Source organism: Aphanomyces astaci, assembly GCF_000520075.1.
Source record: "Aphanomyces astaci strain APO3 unplaced genomic scaffold supercont1.1, whole genome shotgun sequence".
Taxonomy (NCBI): Eukaryota; Oomycota; class Saprolegniomycetes; order Saprolegniales; family Verrucalvaceae; genus Aphanomyces; species Aphanomyces astaci.
The window spans coordinates 846,561-870,255 of NW_009798264.1; the positions used below are offsets into that span (position 1 = coordinate 846,561).

A 23,695-nucleotide genomic window follows, 5' to 3' on the forward strand; every position below is an offset into this window, starting at 1 on the left:
CTACTATGCAGTATTAATACTAGTACTTCAGTAATTCTTTAGCAGTCGTATTCAACATGGAAGGTGTCCACCATGGACGCCGAGGGCAAGTGGCATACAGCGTGCTTGAAACTCGATGACATTGCTGCCCACATGATCTGCTTTAAGGTACTTACTTACCTACCAACCGCCTACCTTTCCTGCCAAATCCACGAGTTGGAACGATAATGGCGTCGTGGAGCGCTGGACAAGCCGCACGTGGATGCTTCCGGTGCATACCGCCGACATTTCCACGCCGACCCCTGGGTCGCCCACGCAAGATGGTATCGCAGTGGACACTGTTCCATTCTGCATTTGCATCTCCACGTCGTCGGGGGTTGCATATCTAGATGTTCACGACGACGCGTCCAAGAAAGCGTGGAGTGCCGTGCTCCTCCGCATATCCCAGAACGGACCGCAAGAGGCCAACTTTTCCAAGCAGGATATGGCGTCTACGGCAGACTTTGTCTTCTCTGCGCGCGTGTCAGCGTATCGCGTCATCGACGGCAAGGCGTACATTTGCAACGTAATCGCAGACGACAACCTTTGGAAAAGGCACTCAATGTGCACCGGTAGGTGTGCGACCACCGCGACGCCGTGGTATTCTTTCAGGAACAAGTACACGTGTCGCTCAGGGTCATTCCTGGTTGTTGCAATTTTGAGAATCCATTCACCACGTGAGCTACCGTTTAGATCTTTTTTGAATTCGCCGACCATTGCAAGCCCGCAGTACGATGACGACACACAACAACCAACTGATGTTCGACACAAGTCCACTGAACGGGTGGTTGTGGTCGTTGTATGACGTACAGTTGACGCAAAGGAAGCGCAAAGTCGCCACGAAGAACCTGCAACCCAGGTAACATCAACACAAATCCCCTTGTACGAGACCCCCTGCATTTACTTCGTCCAAGAAGAAACCATCGGCACTACCTCGGCCTGTCTCGACGTCCCCCGCTGAGCCACTGGACGACCCATCAGAGGAGGACAGTCAGCCCAAAGCAGCATCCACCGCATCGCCTAAGAAACCCTCCAAATGGAAAAAGAAGAAAGCCAACAAGGGCCATCTGCGCGGTCCAGAAGTGGTGACCGACGACCCACAGGGGACTGGGCAGACGAGTAGATGCCACGACGACGTGTCCAAAGCATCATCAGCCCCGTCGTCGTCGTGTCCTCCACCGAATCGAGGCAAGTTGCAGATCCACCAAGGGACCAAGTTGAAGTGCGTGGTTCAAACACGAGACAAAGTGCACTTGACCCGTATCACAAGTGCAAGGTGGTTCAACCACAACAATAATGGATATACATCATACTACATAAATTAGTAGTACATATGAAGGCTGCTATTGTACGGGCGACGGGTTCGCGCCGCCATCTGCCACTGGCGAACTGGCACTGGGCACATTCTACGCGATTGCATCCGATTATTGTCAATCGTTGGAGGCTTTTTTTTTCGTACTCTGGAGACGAGTCGACGGGGCGCGCCGCCAAACACGGGCTTCATGTACTTTTCATCGAGATTGCCCCAAAACGACTCGACATAACTGATCTCGGACTCGACCGACAGCTGACGAAGCCGCATCGACGACGATGGTGCGGCAGTCCCGTCGGGCGAGGCGGGGTGGTCGGATGCCGCCGCCTAAATACGATGGACCGGTCGGTATATATATATATATACACACATGCAGGGGCATACGTCGTGTGCGGCAATAAGGCCGTACTCTTCGTCCCCATCGTCCCCATCGTTGTCCAAGTCATCGTCGTCAATCTAGTTAGTAGTCATACTAGTATGTAGTAATCGCCAGTACCCTGCATTTTTCAACATTCGTACCTTGAGTTTGGTTTGTTTCAGCAAGGGTTCCGTCAACCCGCCGCACACGATCGTCGTGAAAATCACCACCGACAACGTCGTTGTCGTGTACAAATCCCGGTTCGCGCCAGGCATGTCCCTACTCCAATAACGACAACAGCATGCACATCAACTCGAATCATGGTAAGGGAACAATATATGGACGGTCGCGGCGCTCGGTCTTGTTCTGACGATTCTGGACCAGTCGTTCGATTCATCAGAAACATGTCGGCGTACGTACTGGGACAGGGCAAACGCGATGGCCCCGCGCAGACCAGCAAACCAGAGCACAACTTGCATCTGCGCCGTGACCTTTTCTTTGCGCTGCCAGTTGGCCACCCAACTGAGCGGAAAGATGTTGAACAGTCGCCCGATCAAGCAAAACACAATCGCGAGCACCATGAACTTGACGTCCCACCGGCCGAATTGACCTACGCAGATGCCCATGCCCATGTACAGAAACACGAAAAACTCGGCCACGAGCGCAAAGCTCTGGAAAATCGACTCGGACGTGATCTACATCGTCGATCACGTGTTAGTTCATTGCACGCCGAATGCGAGATCCACGGCCAGATATGCCGTGGCGGAATCGGAGGGTTCCAACAAGTTAGCAGCAGTCCCATTCTCGTGTACGATGTATGTATATATATCGTAGCATTGAAAACGGACCTGCGACGTCGTGGAGAGGTTGGTTGTGTTGTAGTGGGCCATGGTGATGCCGCAGAAGAAGAGCGACATGATTCCAGACAACTTGATCACTTCGGCCAGCGAATACGACCCATAGGCAAACAGAAACAGCATCGTGATTTCGTACTTGGGGTACTTGTTCATGTTTGTGTTTTTGCACAACAGCGAGCATCCCAGTCTACACAACATCGTCATTCCCAAAGGTACCCACCCTGACAAGGATATCATCGAATGAGTGGCGAACATCACTGTCTCGTTGGCCTGGACGTACCCCGTGGCAAATCCAACGACGACCGACCCCAAAGAAATCATGGCAAACTCGATCAGGAGCAGCCATATCGCGCCATACGTAAACTCTTTGCCCGATTCTTCAAACTATGGAAACACCACCCCCCAGAATTCTATCAGCAAATATTATCGCATTTCTTGAATTTTCCCAATATATCCCAAATCGTCAGGTCGCGCAACCAAGAACAATAGGCACCGAGACATCTCATTGGCTCATAAATCGAAGGATTGTAGCCAATCAGAGACAAGAAATTTCAGATGGACCAATCAGAGAGATTGGGGCTGGGTTCCGGAAATTCATACCGAATCTCCAATATATAAATATATATAATATACTACTAGTATATATATATATACATATATATCCATGCAATCCAACATCTTGCTAAATGCATGTGTACGTACTTTGAGGAACGTGTTGAAGAGCACAATCGAAACTGCGTCGTTGAGCACGCTTTCCCCAAACACAAGGCTACAACCACATGCTCGTCCAGTGAGTTGGCGACCTCTCCATCGATGAGAACGGCGGCGGTCGGACGACGTTGTAACTTGATAAATCACCACAGACCTGTACAAGAGAGGGTCCAAGTTCAGCTCGGGGTTTCCCAGAATGGACAAGGTGGCGACGGGGTCGACGGCCGAGATGAGCGCGCCGAACAAGAGCGCTTCCAGTGGATTGGACGAATCGATGGAGATCCAACCCATCTACAAGTCAAATGGGAAACAAATTGAGCTTCAAGATGGACGGATGTATTACCTTGCCAGCGTAGAACGTCAAGAAGCCCACGACAAACGTCGAGATCATCGTGCCCACCACTGCGTAGAGCAAGATGGTCCTACGAATGGAACATGGCGACGGCATTACTTGCTAGATACTCGCGGGGTGATCGTGATAGAGGTGGGGGGCGCACATGAAGTTGTTGAAGAAGCGTTTCTACGGCCGTGCATACATGAGGACACGTGATGAAGCAACATCTACAAACCCGATGGAGCGAGTACCCGGCTTCGAAGATGATCGGCGGGAGGAGGAAGAAGTAAAAGAGCAGTTTCTACAATCACAAAGGTATCGTTGCGAGACTGATACATCGACCACAAGGACGTCGTACATTGAACCTCAAAAAGTCCATTTCCTTGCGACTGGGGTAGAACACCCGCGCGCTGCAAGTCTTGTTGAGCGATTGCTTGTGATGATGGAGGAGTGCACGTACCAAGCACCAACGATCAACCCCACAATCATGGCAGCACCGGACTCTGGCAGGTAGTAGAACTTGTACTCCTTGATCAAGTACGCGCACACGATGCACATGCCAAGGATCGTCACGAAGAGCAGCGTGTTGAGCGCCCCAAACTCGTGGAGGACTTCGCCATTCGACGCTTTCTCTAATGAGTCCAAGTGTGAGCTATCATCCCCCCATTCTCCACGGCATCAAGTACCGATGATGTCAATGTCGGCCATGCTGGACGAATCTCGCGGGATTTTCTTGAGATGATTTGAACCTGATGAAATTTATAGTATTGAATTTCAAAGGTATCGCTTTGTGCCAAAAAGTGAACCGTCGCGACATTTTCAAAATGGACGAGCCGACAATTCAGCGATGGCGACATGTCAACTCCACCGAGCATATACACATGCCGCAGCTTCAGAGCCCCATGCGGCGAACCATGTCTCAACCCAGCGTGGCAGGTGACGATCGACCAGAGAGTCTGCTCCCTGACGAAAGCCTGCTCTTCACACGTCCACCTGGAAAGCCTCTCTCCGTGTGGGGCGGCGGCGACGACGACGAAAGTGGTCACACATCCTCCAACGGAATATCCAGAGCATGGTCCAAGAAGCGTCCACGGTCTCCTGGTGTCAATTCCAAGCTGAAACCCATTGAAAATGAGATGAAGAGCCCACGGTTCGGTCATGTCACCGCGATCCTATCGTTGATGCTCACGCGTTAGCTCTGTCATCTACATAGGCGCATGCGGTCGTTCCTGCTCAACTTCTTGGCGGACGACATCGGCACGTTCCGGACCGAGATCGATTTGTATCAACACGCCATCGACAGCGGCCTCGCCGTCACGGACGCCGCAGTCCAAGAAGTTTCCCACCTAGTCCCGGGGCTCACCAGTCTCAAACTGAGCAATTGCATTGACGTCACGGATGCCGGCATTTGGTACAACTTCGTTCATTTTATATATCCATACCAATTGCGTTCCCAGCTCAATCTCGTAGCAATATCGCATCCAAACTACTTGCGTCCTTAACTCCCATTAGGTCGGTGGCTCGACATTGTCCTGGTCTCACCAGCATCTACCTGCGCAAGTGCGACAAGGTCACCGACCTTGGCCTCCGTGTCCTCGCTCATCAATGCCGCCTCGTCACTGTGGACTTGACGGACTGCGTCCAGATCGGCGACTTAGCGCTGGCGACCCTCGCCGCTGGCTGCTGGACCATCGAGACGCTGGTCCTCGCGCGATGCGTGGCCGTCTCGGACGCTGGCATTGCCAAGATTGCTCAATGCTGCAAAGGCCTCACGCACTTGGATGTGTCCGAGTGCGCGCACGTGGGCGAGTTCGGCGACAAGGCGCTCGTGGAGCTCGGCAAGTGGTGCGGCAACCTTCGGCACTTGGACTTGTTCGGGTGCCGCCACGTTCGCGACGCGGGAGTTCGCGCCATCGCCACGGGGTGTCCGCACCTGTCGACGTTGAAACTCACGGGGTGCCGAGATGTGGGCAGCGGGTCCATCCGCGAGCTGGCCTACCGATGCCATGCGCTGGAGCGCTTGTCACTGGCCGGATGCATCCGCACCCACAACGACGACCTACTCCGCCTCGCCGCGTCGTGTTCGCAACTTAAATGGCTGGATATCAGCGGCAGCCCCAACATTTCGAACCGGGGCATCGCCGCCTTGGCCCAACACTGCAAATCTCTCGAGCACTTGAACGTGTCGCAGTGCCCGCACGTCAGCGACAAGGTACGTACGTGCACCGTGAGAGCCAAGTACTAGGAAGGATGGTTATGGCTGGACCGAGCGTAGGTGCTGCACACGATAGCCACACACATGAAGTCCATCACGTCACTGTCAATCATGGACTGTGCGCGCATCACAGAATCCGGCATCGACACGCTCACAGCTGCCTGCACGAAGCTCTTTACACTCAACATGACCAATTGTCCCCGCATCCGACGTCGGTACCTGCATCAACTGGTCGCGCGGCTCGAGTATGTCGACTGGTCCAGCACGTATTTTGGCATTGAACCGTTGGCCAACGCCATCGAGTTGCAAAATCATGTGGGCATAGTGCTTGCTCTTGTCCATACATTGTTATGTAACACCTTAGCATTCTACAGAAAGAGCTGGAGCTTCGAAAGCAAGCCAGCGCGATCTTAATTCAAGCCATCATGCGGGGGTGCTTGGCCCGCGGCGGCATCTACGGCGCCATGCTTCGGCGCGTGGTGCGGGATGTCCTGCCCAAGATTCAAGCGCTCGTCCGAGGGTTCCTAGCGAGAGCTGGGTATCGCCGCATGCGGCTGGCCATCGTGCAGGAAGCCAAGACCCGTGTGATCCAGCGGGCGTTTCGACATTACAAAGTCAAGATGCTCTGTCGTCGCGCTCGTCGTGTCATGCAAATTCGGCAACATCAAGACGCCGCCGCGTTGATCTTTCAAAAGGTTCTACATCACACATTACTAGAGCATCGTAACGTTTGCAGCCTAAGAGTTTTATGATTGATGGCTCACATATTTGTTGTGTCGAACGATATGACGTTAGATATTCCGGGGACATCGAGACCGACTTGTCGTTCACCGCATGCGAGAGGACCTGCGACGGATCGCTCAACTCGACTCGCGGCGCCAGGCCATGACGGAAGTGGCGGCTACCCGGGTCCAGCGTCTGTGGCGGGGCCACAAGGGGCGTGGTGACGTGGCACTACGCAAGAAGCTGATCGAGTTGCGACGTGTCCAGGCGGAAAAAGAGCAAGTCGCGGCGAGCTACTTGCAGCGAGTGTACCGAGGACACCATGGGCGGAAGGACTTTGCCAAGCGACTGGTGGAGAGAGAGAAGGAGCGCATGCGGAACGCCCGCGCGATGCAGATTCAACGCGCGCATCGGCATCACATGGCGTGGGAGGCGCGGAAGGTGCGCTTGATCGAAGAGGCCGAGGCGCGGAAGATTCGGGCGGTGATTCGCATTCAAAAGAACTGGCGCGGGGTGCGCGAGCGGCAGCTGGGCATGATCATGCTTGGCCTCGTGCAGCTGCGGCGGCAAGAAGACAAGGCGGCGCGGACGATCCAGAGCATGTGTCGGGGCTACGTGAGTCGCAACTTTATGAAGACGATGAAGATGGTGCTGGCCGCCCAGGAAAAGCGCGACAAGAGCCTCGCGTTGCTGCAGCGCATGTTCCGGGGGTACAAAGGGCGCGAGAGGGCTGAAGTCCACGTCGAGTTGCGCAAGTTGGAGGTCGTGGCCAAACCTCTGTTTGTCAAGATTCAAACGTATGGCGCCCGCGTTGCCGATCTCACGACCAAGGTCGACACGTTGCGGCGCGCTCTCAAGGCGGACCAAGCGGACGAAGCCGAATTGATGACCGAGCTGGACAAAACCATGACGATCAAGTCCAAGTTCCACGACTCGGCGCGCATCACAGGCGCCAAGCAGCGGTACCTGACGCGGTACTTGCAGGTTCAGTTGGCCGACCAGCTTCAAAAGAAGCGCATGGCTGTGGCCGTCCAGTCGCGCAATCTGGAGATCGCCGTGGCGGAGTGCAGCGAAGCGGAAAAGCAACTGCGGTCCGCCAAGCGCGAGCTGCAACCGCTGACTGAAGGCGTCGAGCGCAAGACCAAAGAGAACCGGGTGACGCGGTTGCAGGTGAAGGTCCGACGTGAGAAGAAGTCCGCGACGGCCATTCAGCGGCATTTCCGAGGCTTCCGGGTCCGCGCAGCGGTAGGCGAAGGCGCCAACCGGTGGCTGGAGCTCTTCGATCCAACTTTGAACCGTAAGTACTATTACAACGCGTGGAGCCAAGTCCGTCGAATTGTACGCCCGCTGGCGATGGACATTTTTCACGACGAGCTTGTGCCACCGTGGAAATCCAACAACACCTCAACTGACAAGTGGTTCCAGTGCCTCGACGAAGGCTCGGGGATGTTTTACTACTTCAATGGTCATACCCACGAGTATCGGTGGGAGGCGCCGACGCCCGAGCAAAGCCGCGACCTGTTTGACGCGCAGCCTCTGGACGAGCTCACACAGCGCGCCACGTCACGGCGATCGATTGGCCACAGCGCATGGGAAGAGATGATGGACCCAGAGACAGGAGTTGTGTACTACCACAATGCCAACACCAGCGAGAGCGTGTGGTCGCTGCCGCCCCAACAAGTGCTACCGTAGAATGAAAATTGCGAGTCAATTATATATACTACACCATTTTGCGCTTATTTTCAGCTTTATTTCAAAATATTTCCACCAACCTCCGATATATTTCACCGAATCGCCAATATAATTCACCCAACCTCCATTATATTTCACGCCAACGTAAAATATCGCCGTTATATTTCACCCAACCTGCGTTATAATTCACCCAACCTACGGTTAATTCCAACTTTCGAAAATATAATTCACCTAACAATCATTATAATTCGAGCTGGGAATCTAGAAAGATCGAAGCGCGCGAAGAGTTTCGCGCGCTTTCACCATTTTTGAATCTGAGCTCGATGGAAGAGGCCATCCCTGCACCACAAACTCCGGTACGTCTCTCTGTTGACCGCTAACATGACGTGTCAAGACGCTTCGTTCTTAAAACTAGGGCCGTACTCCCCGATGTTGAACCCGGTCGAGAATATGTGGCCGGCGTTGAAGAGCCGCATTACTTGTTAATACATCTTTGCGCGAACGAGTCGCGGCCTTTATGGGGCCACCACCAGACGGACAGACTTAAAAGATGTAACTCAACTATGAATTAGGAATTGAGCCGAATCGTTTGTATGTGTACACGGCCGACCTTGAGCCGTTTTATGTCCGTGCTGAGAACATGGAAGACATGGATATTGGTTCTTGAGCCGTAGATGTCGTAAATATGTTGCGTGGGTTGGTTTTAATTTACTTTCCATGAAATATACCGGTGGTCAGGTGAAATATATTTTCGAAAGGTGAAATTAAGTGTTGGTTGGGTGAATTAGTAGTATATCGGAGGTTGGGTGAAACATAATGGCCAAATTTCAATTCGGCGTGAAATATAATGGAGGTTGGGTGAATTATACTATTGGCGATTCGGTGAAATATATCGGAGGTTAGTAGAAATATTTTGAAAAAAAGCTGAAATTAAACGCAAAATGGTGTAGTAGTGCACGGACAACTAAGTGGGAGTTGAGCTTAAGCGCCAAACCAGTGGTTGGCCCCAAATTGCCAACTGATGGTCGATCCAGAGCAAATGCCATGAGGGCCCCCGCCGACTCTCGGTCTTCTTGCGCTACGAGGCGTGGCCCCAGCGCAAACGTGATCGTGGACAGAATTCCATTGGTCAATCCGATCCACACGTTGAGAAACAACTGCCAAAACTGGCCAAATGCTCGGGCGCCGTCAAAGGCAAACAACGAGTTGGTGGGCCCAGCAAGCGTCACGGGGTTGGCTCCTGGCAACCCGATCAGCAGCAAGAGCAAAAACACCCAGCGCAACCACGTCAACCGAAAGCACCACTTCAAATCGAGGCGAGTGAGCAACAGGGGAGCGACAACGCAACCGGCACAGTCGCCGTAATTGTACGTTGCGATGATGCCCGGCGAGCAGTACCACGCCGCCCACGACGCCCCCGCCGCGTATTGATACCCCGACGAGCACCCGATGCCCGGGAACACGGTAAGGGACACGGCGAACACGACAAACTGCGACACCATCGGCAACGCAATCACTTGAGAGATGCGCCACAGCCGACCGAGGTGGTCGCCTATCCGCTCGTCCGAAGCGTGGCGGCGCGCCGTCTCCGCCTTGTTGTGAAGGACGAGATACTGTATGCCATCGAGTTTGAGCAGGCGCGTAAAGACTACCATGGCGATCACACATACGACGATGAGCACGCTGAAGAAGATGTAAAACGACACCGAGTTGATGCGGACGATGTCGGCGGGCGCGGGGTTCGTTCCCCCCACGAGCAGCCGTATGATTGTGTTGAGCGTGATGGTGAACACGCCGGACGCGCCGTCGCCGATCAGAATGGCGGTGGTGAAGGACGAGTCGGGGAAGAGTGCCGAGAGCGCGTAGAACACCGACTCGGTGAGCGTGTTGATGGCCCCCATGAGGCCAAACGAGAGGAACACGAGGGTCGCGCCGGTGGTGGCGTGTGTGTCGAACGCTTCTTGGGCCAGGATGACCAGCGCGCACGCGACAAAGAGGCTGAAGCCGACAATCACCCGGTGCCACATGTCCATCTTCTTGTCCCAGCCAAAGAAGAGCTGGAGCGCGTGGCCGACAAACATGGGCCACGTCGACACGGGCGTCGTCAAGTACGCAAAGTTGAAGTTGGCGGCCTTGAACTTGGCCTCGTAATAGTTTTGCACCGACAAGCATGAGTAGAACGCCCACAGCACCGACCCGTTGAGGAACAACATCGACCACCAAATGAAGCCGTGGTGGAGTGCGATGTCGTCCAGCACGTGCTGCGGAATGGCTTCCTCGGATGATGCCAGCTTGGCGTCGTCATGCTTCAAATCCACGGGCGTGGCAAACACTTGGTGGTTGGTGTTCATGGTACCTGTAACAAACCCGAGAAAAGCAGAATGACACTATGGGCATCGCATGTTGTGATGTGCTGGCTGAGTGCGAGCAGAGTACCTTACCAAAACACTTTTAAAGTTGAAGTAGCCAAAAGACGACATCTAGTGAAATATGTAGTGAGGCAAACTACGACGAATTCGTGTGGTAAATGTCAGGCACTGGGTTTGGCGATGTGTTTCGGGTGTACGTTTTTTCGAGAGACTTGGTACAGGATATTTCCCGTGAATTCTACTCCTGTGGGACATTTGAAGGAACCATTATCAGCATAATAAATAAAGTATACTATCAATAGTAGCACACAAAAATAATGCAAAAAATACCATTCTGTTCACCTCTTGACACAAACCTCGAAATGGCTCGCGGGGAATCGTGGGACGCGACCGAGGACGTCCAGCTCACGAGGTCATGGGTCGCAATTTCGTCTACTGGCGCTGCGCTGAAGGCCTCAGACTTGAACCAGCGTGTGTACGAGCATTGGCTCGAGCACAAGACCTCCAACATTCACGGCGACCGCACCCCTCCCGCCATCACGTCTCGGTGGAAGAAGCTGTGTCCCGTCTTGACCTGTTTCAACGGCGCCGTCATTAACGCGCTAAAGTCCATCCCGTCCGGATCCAATGAAGAAGGCGTGATCGACAACGAAATGCAAGCCATCCCCGATGCCAAACTCAACGGCTTCGAGCGCACGACCGTCCTTACTTGTTGGCGACTCGTTCGTGATGCGCCAAAGTGGCGCGTAGAGCAGGACGTGCGTGGAGGAAAGAAGCGCAACGCGGTAGAACGCCCACTGGAATCAAGCACGTTAATGATGCACGTTATGTAGATGGACATGGCAACTGAGAAAACGAAACGCATCAAAGGCCACAAGGAAATCAAGGCCGACAGGCGGGAGCCGCAACGGCATCTTGTGCGCGAGGCTGCAACGACGGGGCGTAAGCGGAAGGTTTCAGATGATGCGGCACCAAGTAGCGAGGACGACGACAAGCTATCGCCGTCCAACAAGAAAGACGGAGCCATCGCGTGGAAAGTGGTAGCCACTGCGGTCGCCGACTTGACAGCAATGATGAAGGCATCACACAAGTACAAGCGCGAGGAAATACAGGTACAGAAGCAGGCCAATGCGCTAGCTTTGCGCCAGATTGAGCTCGACGAGCAACGATATCGTGTGGACAAGGCAGAGCGGGACGCACGCGTTGCTCTAGAACGGCGCGAACGTCAGACGCAACTCGAGTTTATGCAAAGCACCGTAGAACTGCTGCGCACGCTTACTAAAAAGACGTAGACTTGCCTGGTCTATCTTGTTTATCAGTGTCAATCATTGATCTGATAGTACCCCCGTACTAATTGGAATATGTCGACAGTTGCCCCAGGACACACGTCGGGTCCTCCATGTTCACAAATCTGTGATGGTAGCAATTTCCTGTGAACAATTCCGGAAATTGTTTTGCTTACAGTAAAACTACTTCGAAGTATAAATAATACACCATATACAATATCGGTCATATTACTGACTTGTCCTTCAAACATTCAACCCGTCCAAGTTACTCGTCTGTTAGAGAAACTCCAACCCCACTCAACTCAGCCCGGCCATGGCCACGTACTTCAGCTCCGTGTAGTCGTCCTACACCATTCCCGTCACCATCCGTACCGGATCATCCTGACGTGATATAGTTGACCAAGCATGAACGTACCAGCCCCACAATTGACCCTTCGCGGCCTTGTCCAGACTGCTTGATGCCGCCAAACGGCGCCTGCACCGCCGAAATCACTCCGGCATTGATGCCCACCATGCCGGCTTCCAGCGCTTCCGACATGCGCCACGCGCGTCCCAGGTCCGACGTGAAGCAATACGCCGCGAGCCCCATGTCCGTGGCGTTGGCCATATCAATCACGTCGGATTCTGTTTCAAACGCCAGGAGCGGCACCACCGGGCCAAATACTTCTTCGTTGGCGATGTGCATGTCTATCGTCACCTTGGCAAGGACCGTGGCCTGCATGTAGTTGGGCCCGAGGGCTAGATGCGGACGACCCCCCACCAGCACCTGCGCCCCCGCTCGCACCGCTTGCCCCACCAACCCCATCACCTAGTCAAACCCAATCATGGTATATCAAATCCTTGTTTCACACGGCAGTACCTTGTCCACCGCCGCCGACGTGATCAACGGCCCCAAGTGACAACCCGACGACACCGCATCTCCGAGCGTGAGATCCAGCACGCGGTCGACCAGTCGGCCAGTGAACTTCTGCAGGATGGTGGCTTGGACAAACACGCGATTGGGGCACACGCACGTCTGCCCCGTGTTGCGAAACTTGGCCTGGATCAACCCGTCAATGGCTTCGTCCATGTTGGCGTCGTCAAAGACAATGAACGGCGCGTTGCCCCCCAACTCCATCGACACGCGCTTCATGGTGGTGGCGCATTGCGCTGCCAGCAACTTGCCCACTGACGTCGAGCCCGTGAACGATAACTTGCGTACCTACCACACATCGTGATCATGGCAGCTGCATCAGACACAAATAGAGAGAGGACGATGGCTACCGTGGGATGGGTGGCCAGGGCGCGTCCGATGCGTGGCGCCGCTTCGTGAGCTGCTGGCACGATGTTGAGCACTCCGTCCGGCACCCCGGCATCGTGGCCAAGTTTGGCGAAGGCCAGGGCCGACAGTGGCGTCGTGCCTGCCGGTTTCACCACCGCCGTGCACCCCGCGGCCAGCGCGGGTGCCACCTTCCGGGCCAGCATCCCAATGGGGAAGTTCCACGGAGTAATCATTGCACACACACCAACGGGTTGCCGCATCGCCATCAACCGACGGCCGGGAAGATGGCTGGGGACGAGAAACCCTTCGTGCCGAAGACATTCGTGGGCGAAGAAGCGCAAGTAGTCGGCGGCGTACGCGACTTCCCCCGCGGCTTCGGCCAGCGGCTTGCCGCTTTCGGTGGCCATGATGAACGCCAAGTCATTCGTGTTGTCGCGCAACAACCGGTCCCATTTCTGCAACACACCGGAGCGTTCAAACGGCGTGCGAGACTTCCATGACGCCAACGCGTCACCCGCGGCCGCGACCGCAGCTTCCGTGTCGACCACGTCCATGGCAGCAATGCTGCCCACGTTGGCACCAGTCGATGGGTTCTGAATGTCGTAAGTTGCACCTAGCTCGAGGTAACAATGACACAACTGCGTCATCCATTGACACACATACCCGAGACAGCATTTACCCAACGCCCGCCAATGTAGCCTTGGGCTTGAAGGAGGTTCGGGCGATGCAGACGGCCCATGAACGTTGCCAGCAATTTCGACATGAGCACTTGCAAATTGAGCTGTCTCGCAGGAAAGAAAACTTCGCTCGAAATAGTTCAACGGTGCGATACCCTTGTAATTCAGGATATTGAGTGCTGTTTTGAGCGGTCCATCCCAAATTAACAGTAACATTAACTGTAAACAAAAGTTATGAACTGTAAGTACTTACTGTTGTTAATAATACTACGTAGTAATAGTTAATATCATTTTATCAACCTTCAATCTACTTTAATACTTCCTCTATTCCGTAAAACTGGTGACATTGGTTTCCCTGCATTTTTATCTTAATGTTTGTATGGGCTCTACCATCAAAAAGTGTATTTTTATTCACAAACTTGATTTTACGACGAGAAGGTTCATCATGTGCTGACTTGGCCACCAGTCCACATACAAACGTAAAATGTAATGAAGGCATCCATGACGGACACGACAGCGAGCGGGCTGGTGGAGCAACCGATGCGTCCCTAGACCGTAGGGCCTTAGGGCCTGCTCGGCCAGGGATTTGAACCAGCAAGTCGTGCAAGCGGCTGATGTCAACGACTTGCATGCCCTCCTAAGCATGACTGTGTGGCGTATGTTTGAAAATTTCGTGACCTGAGCAGCGGGTCCTGCCAGGTGCTTGCGAAGCGACAAGAAACAATAAAAAGATCAGAATCGTCTTTTGATTGGCTATCTGTGGTCTAAATTTAGTTCGATTTTGGGATTATTGGCCTGAGATATCGTTCCGAGAATTATATGTCTCCAGTATTGCGGAGCGGAGGAAGCAATAACAAGTCCCATTTATGTTGGAGACAGCGGGTTTAAATTTAGAGCCTGATGTGGTAGGTGTTGTTGTTTTTCTCGCAATTAAAAGAAATAAGGCATAATATGTGTATAAAATTTATTCGGAGTACAAAACTTGAAGGACGCTAATCAATGGTAAGCCACACAAACTCTACCGGTAGGTAAAAGTACTTGTGAACAGGCCTCCTCGTACGCGAATTTTAGGCTAACCTGCCACGATCAAGCATGTTTGTTGCTGCTAGGTCGAATTTGGTGTTAATATAGTTATAAAAAGTGTCGCCGTGCTGTTGTCAGAGACCGGATGACAGCAGCATCGCGAGATCGGCTCGTTGGCCTCCATGAAACGGCCGGCCGACATCCCCATGCAGCAGTGCCTTCTGCGCACGCTTGTCGTTCCGTTCAATGTCCACGAGGCCGTTGTCTGCCAAGTGGGCGCCATTGAGCACCTCCGCGGCGAGGTCGACGTTCCCGAGGAGTTTGATGAGCGGGTTCACAAAGTCGATCACGACGTCGTGGCGGATGATGCGGCCGTCCCCGTCAAAGTACGAGTGGACCGTGTCCAATGCGTCCACCTCGAGGCCGACGAGGTGCTGGACGAGGGCCTCCCGACTCAGCACATGCGGATACAGCGTTTCCAGCGTGTTTCTTGAGATGCGCACGATGTACCTGGACACGGCGCGGACCACGACGCCGTCTTCCTCCTTCATGTACTCGCAACTGAGTGGTCGGATGCGAAGGGAGTGGTGGGATGTCGTCATGAGGCGCCACTGGTTCACGACGCTCTCGGCGCCTTGCGCGTTCATAAAACTCGTGGACGTCGTCATGATCTTTCGCACAAAGTCGTACTGGAACTGCTGCTGGACGGGACACGTGGCGAAACCGTTCTGGAACACCTGGTAGTACTCATCGATGATCCGCACGGCCGCGTTGCCGCGGAACACGGACATGGGCTCCCGCGCGACGACGGCACTGCCGGCGAGCGCTTCCAACCGACGCTCTAGCGCCTCGATGGCGTCGGCTGCGTCGCTGTTCTCCTTTGTGAGGGTGCTGGCCAAGTTAGTTCGCTTTTGACGACTGTTTCGCTGGTTTAGTTTCCATTGAACACGCCGCTTCTCCTTGAGTTCGTCGTCGACCTCGGCGGCAACTGCTGACTTCTTGCGCTTCTGGCCCACCATCTCGTTTTGTGCACGAAGCAACCGTAAAAATGTGACTCAGGTTTGTCACTGGCAAGGATATTAGCCAATCATACTGCGTATTTTAACTATAATGACCAATCCGATTGCAACGATACGTAGATGACTCACACGCCAGAATGACCAATTTGCAACTTCAAGCGAAACTGGCGTGTAGTGGGTAAACACGCGTCTAAACTTGAATTAACGCAAGTAGGGACAGCAAAAGCAGGTGCAAACTGGGTTTAACGTAAACGTTTTAAATGGAATCACCAAAACGTTTTATTAGTCATTTTCCCAAACTCATCTGTCTTACTCTACTGCGATTTGAATCTTTTTTTAGCTTTGGCTGGACGAACTGTACCTGGCAACGTCATGTTATGTCAACTTCGGTAATCATAGCCCTGCATCGCTCGCACTCATATACTTAAACTACGCACACATACTAACGTTACTACTAGTACATACTTACATCTTGGGCGCCTTTCGATTATAGTGGCAGCAGTGATTGCATCAAGAATTGCTGTTCATCGACGACAGTATATAATCAAACGCCGAGGTTTGGATCCATTCCAACGCACCGAGTATTACATTAATTAGCTGTCGTTACTCCTTGGAAGTATTGTTGTCATAGGATCGAGTCGTCAAGTTGTTCCTACGACCAAGACTCGACGATGTATCGCTTCTGGCGCACGAGACTCTTCATAAACACGTCCGCTTCCTTGATGGACACGCGGCCTTCGCTGGCGACGATGTCTCGGATGGTCGAGTACACGTCCGATGGCATGCGTTTGGCCGACCCCGCGACGAAGCAGTACCCGCCCTACGACGGTCCAATCAGTTCAATTACACATAAAGAACCTTCAACCATCTAGCCACACGCTCGAAGGTCATCATCGATACGGGATATACCTGGGAGAGCACGGCAAAGACAGCAGCTTTTTGTTGCGCCAACTTGGCTTGCACGTATATCTTATCTTCCTGGTCGCGCGAAAAGGCCACGTGTAACGACGTGATGGCTCGGTTGGATTCGAGTTGCTTCCACTCGGCGCCATACAGGAAGTCCTAGAATTCAATATATGGCCACATTTCATCGAACAGTATTATTGTCGAGATATTCGATTCGAAATTAGAGTGGGGTGCTCAATCGAATGACCAGAATCGCCAAATCGGCAGACAATCGATATACGACCAATCAAAATCCAGAACACGAATCAAGTGGCCAATCAAATTCACTCTTCGACCAATCACTTAAATTAGAGTGACACTGGACCATTGTGACATACAGTACAAAGAATATGATCGATAGATTTGGCAAAGAATTAGCACAAAAGTCCGTGTAAAAGGACAATACCATTTGGGTGTTTACGTATCGTCCTCGTCTCACCCTTACCTTGGTCTCATGTCGACATCCAAAGTACACGTGGGTGTCGCCCCCAACGGCAGTCTGACCACGATGCGCGTGACGCTCTTGAACGATGGCGCGCATAACGGCAATCCCTGTTCCAGGGCCAATCAACAGCACATTTTGCGCGTGGATGGCGGGGGAGAGGCGGAAGAGCCCCGTCTTAATCCACATGAAAACCACGGCGCCGGGTTCCAGGGTTTGCAGCCACGCCGAGCACACGCCCTTCTTTGATCGTTTGTATGGCGTCAAGTAGTCGACGATCGCCACGGTTAAATGAACCTAATAAAAAAAAATATATAAGCCGTGACTACGTACGTTGGTATATATATATTGTAGTATGGTCTACTTGGCCCGAATGCAGGGTGGACGACGACGCGATTGAATACGCCCGCGGGGCCAGTCGCGGAATGAGCTCAAGGAGAAACTCCAGTGGAACATGGCACGTCGAAAAGTCTTGCAGAACCTGCAGTCAACATGGTGGACTGGCAAACGTACTGAGTGCTTGCTGGCAAGTACCTCAATGTACGTGCGCCGTTCTCGAATGCAGTAGTCCTGGAGAAGGTCAGCGCCGTCAGGGGCGCTGAGTTCCAAGAGCTTTTCCTTCTACACCAACCAATTCCACCCCAAATTGAATCGGGGGTATTTGTTCTATCGAGACCGACGACCTGTACCTCGTCAATGTCTTGCGTGAACAGCGATAAACGCTCAAAGAACGTCCGACGCGGCGTACCAAACACGTCCAAGTACTTTCGCATCAACTCCCCTGCTGTGACCAACGGCGGAAGGTCCAACGCGTTGCCGTCGACACGCTCGATGGCCAGCCATGTGGTCGGTGGCAGCTGCAGCGTCGCATTGAGAAAGCGGTCGATCGTGGCTACATCTACGTTTTCAGGATACAACAGCGCAATGTCCCCAGCAGAGTACACAGGTGCCGACGCCGGCAAGGCTAGCTCAATGTGGCGGACGTCCTGACTCCAGTCGGCGGCGGTAAGCCGCTCATTCTTGGTCAACGTGGCCTGGATAAGGCGACTGGCGTCCAGGGCCGTCTTGGGAGGATCGTAGAACGAATGAAGACGAGAGGGCTGGGAGACGCCGTCAGAGGCCACGATTCGGACGAGGTACTTTGGCGGCGTTGGCTTTGGACTGTCGTCGATGGTAAACCCCAGCGGAAGCAGGAACGGTTCCAGTTGAAGCAAGGCCACCCATAGTCTGTCCAGCCACGGATTCAACGCGCCGTGGTACCCGAGCTCGTGCTGGTCGTCGCCTAGCCCACGATCGATGATGTCGACGGCGCCGAGTTGAAGCAGTCGCGCATGCAATCGTCGGGCCACCGTGTTGTATTTGGCGTAGCTCGAGTCGCCCAAGCCAAACACAGCCATGTGCATGGCATGGAGAGAGTCCACCGCCAAGCTTTTCCGAAGGAGGAACTTCCATGTGTTGGTCATGTTCTCCGGAGCTTCGCCGTCCCCTGTCGACGACGCGATAAACACGGCATGGCTGATTGTGGGAAGCTGCTGGATATCGAACGCGTCCATCGACGACACGACCACGGGAATGTTCCTCGCTGTCGCCATGCGACCGATTTGCTCGGCGACATCTTGGCCAGTGCCAGTGGCGCTTCCATACAGGACGTAGAGCATGCTTCCAGAATTGTCAATATGAGACCTACGTTTCATTGGATATATTGTGCCCAATAGAATCGCGGCAAAAAAATCGGTTAATATTCATGCAATACTAGTACTATTTTAATAGTACTAGTATTGCATGAATATTAACCGGTAACGTTATTACTGTAATAACGTTAGTATCGCAAACGACATGAGTTGAAATTCCACTTTTCAGATGCATTCATCTTGAATCGGAGACGATGTTTCATCATAGTACGACTGTTTGGTCACATCCTTTAATGGTGCATTGGAGACGCTGGGATCCTGCGCGCATTCAATGTGGTCGTGTCAATCGCTACACCGATGACCGTCCATCAGTAGTACATACAAGTCGGCACCGTCCTAAGTTTAAGGCGTCCCACATAGTGGGGAGAAGTGGTTTCATTGGCGTCACCATTTTCGAGTTTTGAGGCTTATTTTCTCGATGCAAAAGGCTTGGCCAGATTGTAAATAACTTTCAAATGCAATCATGGCAGACATCCCAAGTGACTTAGACCACTCGGGCAATCTAGTCGACACCAACGTTGTCGATTCAGGTATATCACCTCCACACAACGACGAATAAAACCAAACGGCGATGAGAAAATTGAGCGCGAACACTGCAACCTGAACTGTAAAAATGGAGACGTGAGTACGTACGTCGTCGTCGCTTTACATCTCGGTGAAGTCTCGTGGAAGGGAACTTTTTTTATGCTTGGGAGCCCGTCGTTGGCATCAGGTAATTTCCTGTAAAACGTTTGATAATGGAGTGCACATCCGTGAGGGAAAAACATAGGTCCTACCGGGACTCGAACCCGGAATACAAGATTCAGAGTCTTAGGTGCTAACCATTACACTATAGGACCGGGATACTTTTCTGAAGGAATAGTGGTGATTAAAATAAATCATCCCAGTTAGAATGTCCTTCAATTCCTATTGCTCATTTCTGCTCACTGTCAATACACTAAGCCCACACTGTATTATCATACTATTAATAGTATGAGAAATGTGTGGTGATTAATTCAAAGACGTCACTACGTTACTCTGTGAAGATGTCATTCCATTGGAATTGTCTACTCCGGAGTAATGCTATGTAGGACTTCTACATTGCGTCGAGACTGAACTCCGGAGTGTTAGTAGTTACTGGTACAAGTTAACGTTAAGGGGAATTTGTTTGGTGTAAGTCAGTCGATTTCGAGCAACTGCGTAGCGCATACCCTTATCTGGCCATACATTGGATCTTTGCACGGCCGCCTACCGCCAGTGAAAACAGTTTCCTTGGTCGAGGGTTCAATTCTACTTGAAACCCCCCCCAGCCCTCCCTCGATATGGGTAGTTCATGCCTCTTATCAGCCGACGCCCCCCAACTACTTAATCAACTCGACGGCTCACTATAATTCCATAAGCTTGTATGATACATGTAGCCAAGATTCCACTGGCACAAATGCACTCTACATGCTAATATGATGCGTCGTTCGCAATGGATTGTTTTGCGATCGCTTTTATGTGTACGAACACAAGGCCACATCTATTTCACGCGACGTGGCCTACTGTTGTGGGGATTTTCTATGTCATGCAATGGTCTATATTCTCGACCAAGTTGGAACTAGAAACGTCTTGTGGATGATGTCAGTGACACGGTAAGTTTAAATATATTTTATAAGATATGGGGAACCGGTACAAGCCGTTCTTCCAACTAGGACCGAATGGAGAAGCAACTCGTGTCGGCGCCATGGTGGCCGTCCATCGACAAGATACGCAAGAAATAGTCGTCGCCGCTTGGGAGGGTGGTCGGGACGTGGGAAAACACGAAAAAGCCATTGTTCTCCACGTGGTCGGCAACAATGGCGTACGCGTTCGCGTTGGTGGTGCGGAGAAGCACGAGGCGCACTTCCGAGATGTTCGAGGTGCACTCCCATTGAATGAGCGCCGCCGCGCCACGATGCCACACAGTAGAGATGCTAGGCGACGTGATGTGAAAGGTCTTGGCTGTACTCATCTTGTATTGCAGAAAGTCACTGCTTGGCATGCTCATGGCGCGGCTGAGGTGCGCAACCATGGGCGGCGACGTCGTGCTGAGGATCGGCATCCTGTGGATGGGGCAATTTGAAAAGTGCGACTGTCAAACTCGCAACTGTCACATGTGGCGTCTTCCGCCCAATCACATTGCAGTATAGATGCATTTTTTTAACGGGCGTTCAAGAACAGACAAACTATATTCACAACGATGGTGGTCGCCCAGACGACGAGACAGGGAATATAGGAAGTCGCTCTGTTTTCTCAGTTGACAATACCGCATCAATGCTGTAGATATGATTTTTCTCATTGGTTGATGAATTCAACCCGAAGTACTTGGGTACTGATACATATGATTGCTGAATGAATGTATTGTCTTCGAACTTCAAAAATGTTATTGTGCTATTAGCCCAAATTTGCCAATTTTGGGGAATTTATGAAATCGCCAAAATATCAACCATTGCAACAAAAACAATGATGGTTGGTTGTATTAATATTACGATTGGCTAAATATTCACAAGATACCTCTTAAACTAATATATATCCTAGTATCATATTTCGCAGTTCTCGCGATTGCAAGCTGGTTTATCAGGAAGTACACTGTAACTTCCATTGCATCCAAGTCTCCGTAGAACAACTAGTGCTACAAGCTGTAGGATTGTAGAGGATTCACGTCGACTCATATCTATCACCACCTTCGATTTATATGATTTGCATCTAAAATCGAAATAAATGGAACATCATTTGAAATATAGTAAGCCTCCGAATCAAATAGTGATTTTCCGCTCAAATAGTCAGATATATCGAATTAACTGTACAGTAAGGGCCCGTCTGGATGAACATTTGAAAAAATATCAATAATCCGAATAGTAAGGGCCCGTCTGGATGAACATTTGAAAAAATATCAATAATCCGAATAGTACGGTCCTGCATTTTCACAGAATGCAGCAAACGAAATATCTCGATTATACAGTAAAACCGGATTCTTGAGCCAGACAAGAAAAATAGAAACCGTCGTATTATCCGGATAGATTGATCAAAGTTTCGCGCGCAATCACGACTGCCATGGAGGACACGCGCGCATCCTGGACCGAGGAGAAGGACTCCACATGGATGGTGGAGATGATCTACCAATCCAAAGTACTCGGCAAGAGCTCCCATAGTGGATTCAAGAGAGAAGCCTGGTTGGCTGCGCTTGTCAAGCTCAACCGTGAACACAAGGTGAACTACTCCATGCAGCAGCTCAAGGCTCGCCACGCAGAAATGAAGAAACAGTACGCTCAAGCAGTCCAGATCATCAAGACATCTGGAGTCAGCTTCGAGACCACCACGTCGCGCTTCATCTGCCTTGAGGGATCGTGGTCCCACTTTCTCCTAGGCAAACCATCGAAATGGGCCCTTTGGCAGACGAAACGGTTCCCCCAATTCAAGCATTGCCAAGAGCTCTACGACGGAACACTTGCGACTGGCGAGTTTGCCTTATCAACTATCGAACCGCCCACTCAACCCTCTGTTCAAGACAGCGATCAAACGGAGCCGTGGAACGAGGGATTTGATTTGAATGGAGACGACGACGATTTACCGCAAGGCTTGCCCTTTGCTTTGAACTCTCAAGACATCAACGACAACGAGAATCAGCTGAGCGAAGATGAGCAGCCCAAGAAAAAGAAGAGACGAAGCTCAGCTGGGGACATGCCGGTGAAGAAAGGAAGCAAATCTGTCGGCGCTGCCATGATCTCGGAACTGAAGGAACTGCGCCAGTCAGGCAAGGCGGATGTGGCCTTGCTGATTGAAGGTCTCACCGGCGGCAAGACGAAAGAAAGATGCCCGGTTGAAGTCGCCACAGATGCTTTGCAAGACGACTTCGACGACATTTTGGATGGGGAAGAGATGTCCTTCGCATATGAAGTCATCGAGGATCCAGCAAAGGCCACTCAATTCGTCCGTATGCGGGGTGAGTCCCGAGAAATCTGGTTGCGACGTCACATTCGCATCAAGATGAGCAAGCACGCCATTCATGAATAATCAAATGGTATTTGGTGCATTATCTAATTTATTTGTCTCTGTCGACGGCGGTTGCGCAGTGTTGTTTGGTACTGGCTCCAAATCGCTGAAGCAAATTGAGTCTCGCCAAAGCTTGGCTTCGTTGCTTTCTGGCTCGTCTGGTAGAGCATCTTCAACTCGGTCGTTTCTTTGAGCTTCATCGTCGGCGGCAGCTTCGTCCGGAGCAGCATCAAAGTAGTCATTGTCCCCATGAATACGAATGAAATTGTGCAACATACACAATACCAAAACCATATCCACTTGGAAGGCAAAATCATACTCAACTGGATACACAAGCACAGGAAAACGCTTTTTCAGAATGCCAAAAATCCTTTCAATCACATTCCGAAGCTGCCCGTGCCGGAGGTTGAAGATTTCTTCCTTGGTCAGTGGACGACGTGACCCCCGCCCATACTCCTTCAAGTGGTAACGCATCCCACGATATGGAGTGAGGCAATGCTTCGAGAGTACGAAGCCAGCGTCCATCAAGTCGAATTGGTCACCGGTTGCCTCAATTCCCAATCGCTTGGCCGCTTCGAACATCTTGCCGTCTCCTGCGGTCCCCTCCCAGCCAGCCAGAACGAATGTGAACTTGAGGTCGAAGTCGCAGGCAGCCAAGACGTTCATTGTGACGCCCTTCCGACTTTGGAATCGGGCAACCATGCTCGATGGGACAGCCACTGGGATATGGGTGCCGTCCATGGCCATACGGCAATTCGAGAAAAATGGG

General features: G+C 52.1%; 11 protein-coding genes and 1 non-coding gene across 16 annotated transcripts; 4 read left to right on the forward strand and 8 right to left on the reverse strand.

Moving 5' to 3' along the window:
• H257_00296 (hypothetical protein) lies at positions 1-1,404 on the forward strand. Of its 3 annotated transcripts, XM_009822901.1 has the most exons (3): positions 1-544; positions 595-877; positions 936-1,404. In XM_009822901.1, the coding sequence occupies exons 1-2, from the start codon at positions 242-244 to the stop codon at positions 697-699; spliced, it is 408 nt and encodes a 135-aa protein (XP_009821203.1). In that variant the 5' UTR covers positions 1-241; the 3' UTR covers positions 700-877; positions 936-1,404. The 3 variants fall into 3 exon arrangements, with proteins under 3 accessions (XP_009821203.1, XP_009821201.1, XP_009821202.1); XM_009822899.1 differs by having other exon boundaries at positions 1-877; XM_009822900.1 differs by having other exon boundaries at positions 595-1,404.
• On the reverse strand, positions 20-4,333 carry H257_00297. Of its 2 annotated transcripts, XM_009822902.1 has the most exons (15): positions 4,277-4,333; positions 4,051-4,222; positions 3,949-4,000; positions 3,826-3,891; positions 3,754-3,776; positions 3,600-3,678; positions 3,411-3,547; positions 3,248-3,314; positions 2,826-2,929; positions 2,537-2,732; positions 2,109-2,383; positions 1,850-1,967; positions 1,715-1,786; positions 1,478-1,657; positions 20-1,424 (listed from the first exon to the last, which is right to left on the reverse strand). In XM_009822902.1, exons 1-15 carry the CDS (start codon positions 4,296-4,298, stop codon positions 1,362-1,364), a joined length of 1,626 nt encoding a protein of 541 aa, XP_009821204.1. In that variant the 5' UTR covers positions 4,299-4,333; the 3' UTR covers positions 20-1,361. The 2 variants fall into 2 exon arrangements, with proteins under 2 accessions (XP_009821204.1, XP_009821205.1); XM_009822903.1 differs by having other exon boundaries at positions 1,715-1,967.
• An 81-nt stretch (positions 4,334-4,414) lies between these two features.
• H257_00298 (hypothetical protein) lies at positions 4,415-8,263 on the forward strand (the record flags this gene model as incomplete). The annotated part of the gene is made up of 6 exons (XM_009822904.1): positions 4,415-4,740; positions 4,804-5,001; positions 5,103-5,802; positions 5,866-6,120; positions 6,180-6,500; positions 6,601-8,263. The coding sequence occupies 6 exons, from the start codon at positions 4,415-4,417 to the stop codon at positions 8,218-8,220; spliced, it is 3,420 nt and encodes a 1,139-aa protein (XP_009821206.1). The 3' UTR covers positions 8,221-8,263.
• Positions 8,264-9,119: 856 nt separating this feature from the next.
• Positions 9,120-10,607, reverse strand: H257_00299 (hypothetical protein; the record flags this gene model as incomplete). The annotated part of the gene is made up of 1 exon (XM_009822905.1): positions 9,120-10,607. The coding sequence occupies exon 1, from the start codon at positions 10,569-10,571 to the stop codon at positions 9,120-9,122; it is 1,452 nt and encodes a 483-aa protein (XP_009821207.1). The 5' UTR covers positions 10,572-10,607.
• A 326-nt stretch (positions 10,608-10,933) lies between these two features.
• On the forward strand, positions 10,934-12,069 carry H257_00300 (hypothetical protein). The gene is made up of 2 exons (XM_009822906.1): positions 10,934-11,374; positions 11,423-12,069. Exons 1-2 carry the CDS (start codon positions 10,952-10,954, stop codon positions 11,879-11,881), a joined length of 882 nt encoding a protein of 293 aa, XP_009821208.1. The 5' UTR covers positions 10,934-10,951; the 3' UTR covers positions 11,882-12,069.
• Positions 12,070-12,078: 9 nt separating this feature from the next.
• On the reverse strand, positions 12,079-13,902 carry H257_00301 (hypothetical protein). The gene is made up of 5 exons (XM_009822907.1): positions 13,800-13,902; positions 13,139-13,749; positions 12,735-13,076; positions 12,291-12,683; positions 12,079-12,220 (listed from the first exon to the last, which is right to left on the reverse strand). The coding sequence occupies exons 1-5, from the start codon at positions 13,897-13,899 to the stop codon at positions 12,173-12,175; spliced, it is 1,494 nt and encodes a 497-aa protein (XP_009821209.1). The 5' UTR covers positions 13,900-13,902; the 3' UTR covers positions 12,079-12,172.
• Positions 13,903-14,868: 966 nt separating this feature from the next.
• H257_00302 (hypothetical protein) lies at positions 14,869-15,866 on the reverse strand. Its single transcript, XM_009822908.1, has one exon. It carries the CDS (start codon positions 15,853-15,855, stop codon positions 14,971-14,973), a length of 885 nt encoding a protein of 294 aa, XP_009821210.1. The 5' UTR covers positions 15,856-15,866; the 3' UTR covers positions 14,869-14,970.
• A 546-nt stretch (positions 15,867-16,412) lies between these two features.
• Positions 16,413-18,906, reverse strand: H257_00303. Of its 2 annotated transcripts, none has more exons than XM_009822910.1 (6): positions 17,932-18,906; positions 17,777-17,863; positions 17,607-17,723; positions 17,246-17,539; positions 16,765-16,917; positions 16,413-16,675 (listed from the first exon to the last, which is right to left on the reverse strand). In XM_009822910.1, the coding sequence occupies exons 1-6, from the start codon at positions 18,898-18,900 to the stop codon at positions 16,508-16,510; spliced, it is 1,788 nt and encodes a 595-aa protein (XP_009821212.1). In that variant the 5' UTR covers positions 18,901-18,906; the 3' UTR covers positions 16,413-16,507. The 2 variants fall into 2 exon arrangements, with proteins under 2 accessions (XP_009821212.1, XP_009821211.1); XM_009822909.1 differs by having other exon boundaries at positions 17,207-17,539.
• Positions 18,907-19,700: 794 nt separating this feature from the next.
• Positions 19,701-19,772, reverse strand: H257_00304. Its single transcript has one exon. It is a non-coding gene; the product is annotated as a tRNA-Gln (tRNA).
• A 749-nt stretch (positions 19,773-20,521) lies between these two features.
• On the reverse strand, positions 20,522-21,011 carry H257_00305 (hypothetical protein). Its single transcript, XM_009822911.1, has one exon. It carries the CDS (start codon positions 20,993-20,995, stop codon positions 20,603-20,605), a length of 393 nt encoding a protein of 130 aa, XP_009821213.1. The 5' UTR covers positions 20,996-21,011; the 3' UTR covers positions 20,522-20,602.
• A 976-nt stretch (positions 21,012-21,987) lies between these two features.
• H257_00306 (hypothetical protein) lies at positions 21,988-22,947 on the forward strand (the record flags this gene model as incomplete). Its single annotated transcript, XM_009822912.1, has 1 exon — positions 21,988-22,947. One exon carries the CDS (start codon positions 21,988-21,990, stop codon positions 22,945-22,947), a length of 960 nt encoding a protein of 319 aa, XP_009821214.1.
• A 23-nt stretch (positions 22,948-22,970) lies between these two features.
• On the reverse strand, positions 22,971-23,673 carry H257_00307 (hypothetical protein; the record flags this gene model as incomplete). Its single annotated transcript, XM_009822913.1, has 2 exons — positions 22,971-23,138; positions 23,212-23,673. The coding sequence occupies 2 exons, from the start codon at positions 23,671-23,673 to the stop codon at positions 22,971-22,973; spliced, it is 630 nt and encodes a 209-aa protein (XP_009821215.1).
• Positions 23,674-23,695: the final 22 nt, after the last annotated feature.

Coding starts and splice junctions, on each gene's coding strand:
- H257_00296 (XM_009822899.1), top strand. CDS start 242: ATGCTTCCGGTGCATACCGCCGACATTTCCACGCCGACCCCTGGGTCG.
- H257_00297 (XM_009822902.1), bottom strand. CDS start 4,298: ATGGCCGACATTGACATCATCG. Junction 3,679..3,753: donor CGCTTCTTCAACAACTTCAT/GTGCGCCCCCCA, acceptor TTCCATTCGTAG/GACCATCTTGCTCTACGCAG. Junction 1,425..1,477: donor CCCGTCGACTCGTCTCCAGA/GTACGAAAAAAA, acceptor GCAATCGCGTAG/AATGTGCCCAGTGCCAGTTC.
- H257_00300 (XM_009822906.1), top strand. CDS start 10,952: ATGGCTCGCGGGGAATCGTGGGACGCGACCGAGGACGTCCAGCTCACG. Junction 11,375..11,422: donor GAGGAAAGAAGCGCAACGCG/GTAGAACGCCCA, acceptor CACGTTATGTAG/ATGGACATGGCAACTGAGAA.
- H257_00301 (XM_009822907.1), bottom strand. CDS start 13,899: ATGTCGAAATTGCTGGCAACGTTCATGGGCCGTCTGCATCGCCCGAAC. Junction 13,077..13,138: donor CCCTGGCCACCCATCCCACG/GTAGCCATCGTC, acceptor GATGTGTGGTAG/GTACGCAAGTTATCGTTCAC. Junction 12,221..12,290: donor AAGGGTCAATTGTGGGGCTG/GTACGTTCATGC, acceptor GGAATGGTGTAG/GACGACTACACGGAGCTGAA.
- H257_00302 (XM_009822908.1), bottom strand. CDS start 15,855: ATGGTGGGCCAGAAGCGCAAGAAGTCAGCAGTTGCCGCCGAGGTCGAC.
- H257_00303 (XM_009822909.1), bottom strand. CDS start 18,900: ATGCTCTACGTCCTGTATGGAAGCGCCACTGGCACTGGCCAAGATGTC. Junction 17,864..17,931: donor TCACGCAAGACATTGACGAG/GTACAGGTCGTC, acceptor TGGTTGGTGTAG/AAGGAAAAGCTCTTGGAACT. Junction 16,918..17,206: donor GATACGTAAACACCCAAATG/GTATTGTCCTTT, acceptor ATTGAATTCTAG/GACTTCCTGTATGGCGCCGA.
- H257_00305 (XM_009822911.1), bottom strand. CDS start 20,995: ATGCCGATCCTCAGCACGACGTCGCCGCCCATGGTTGCGCACCTCAGC.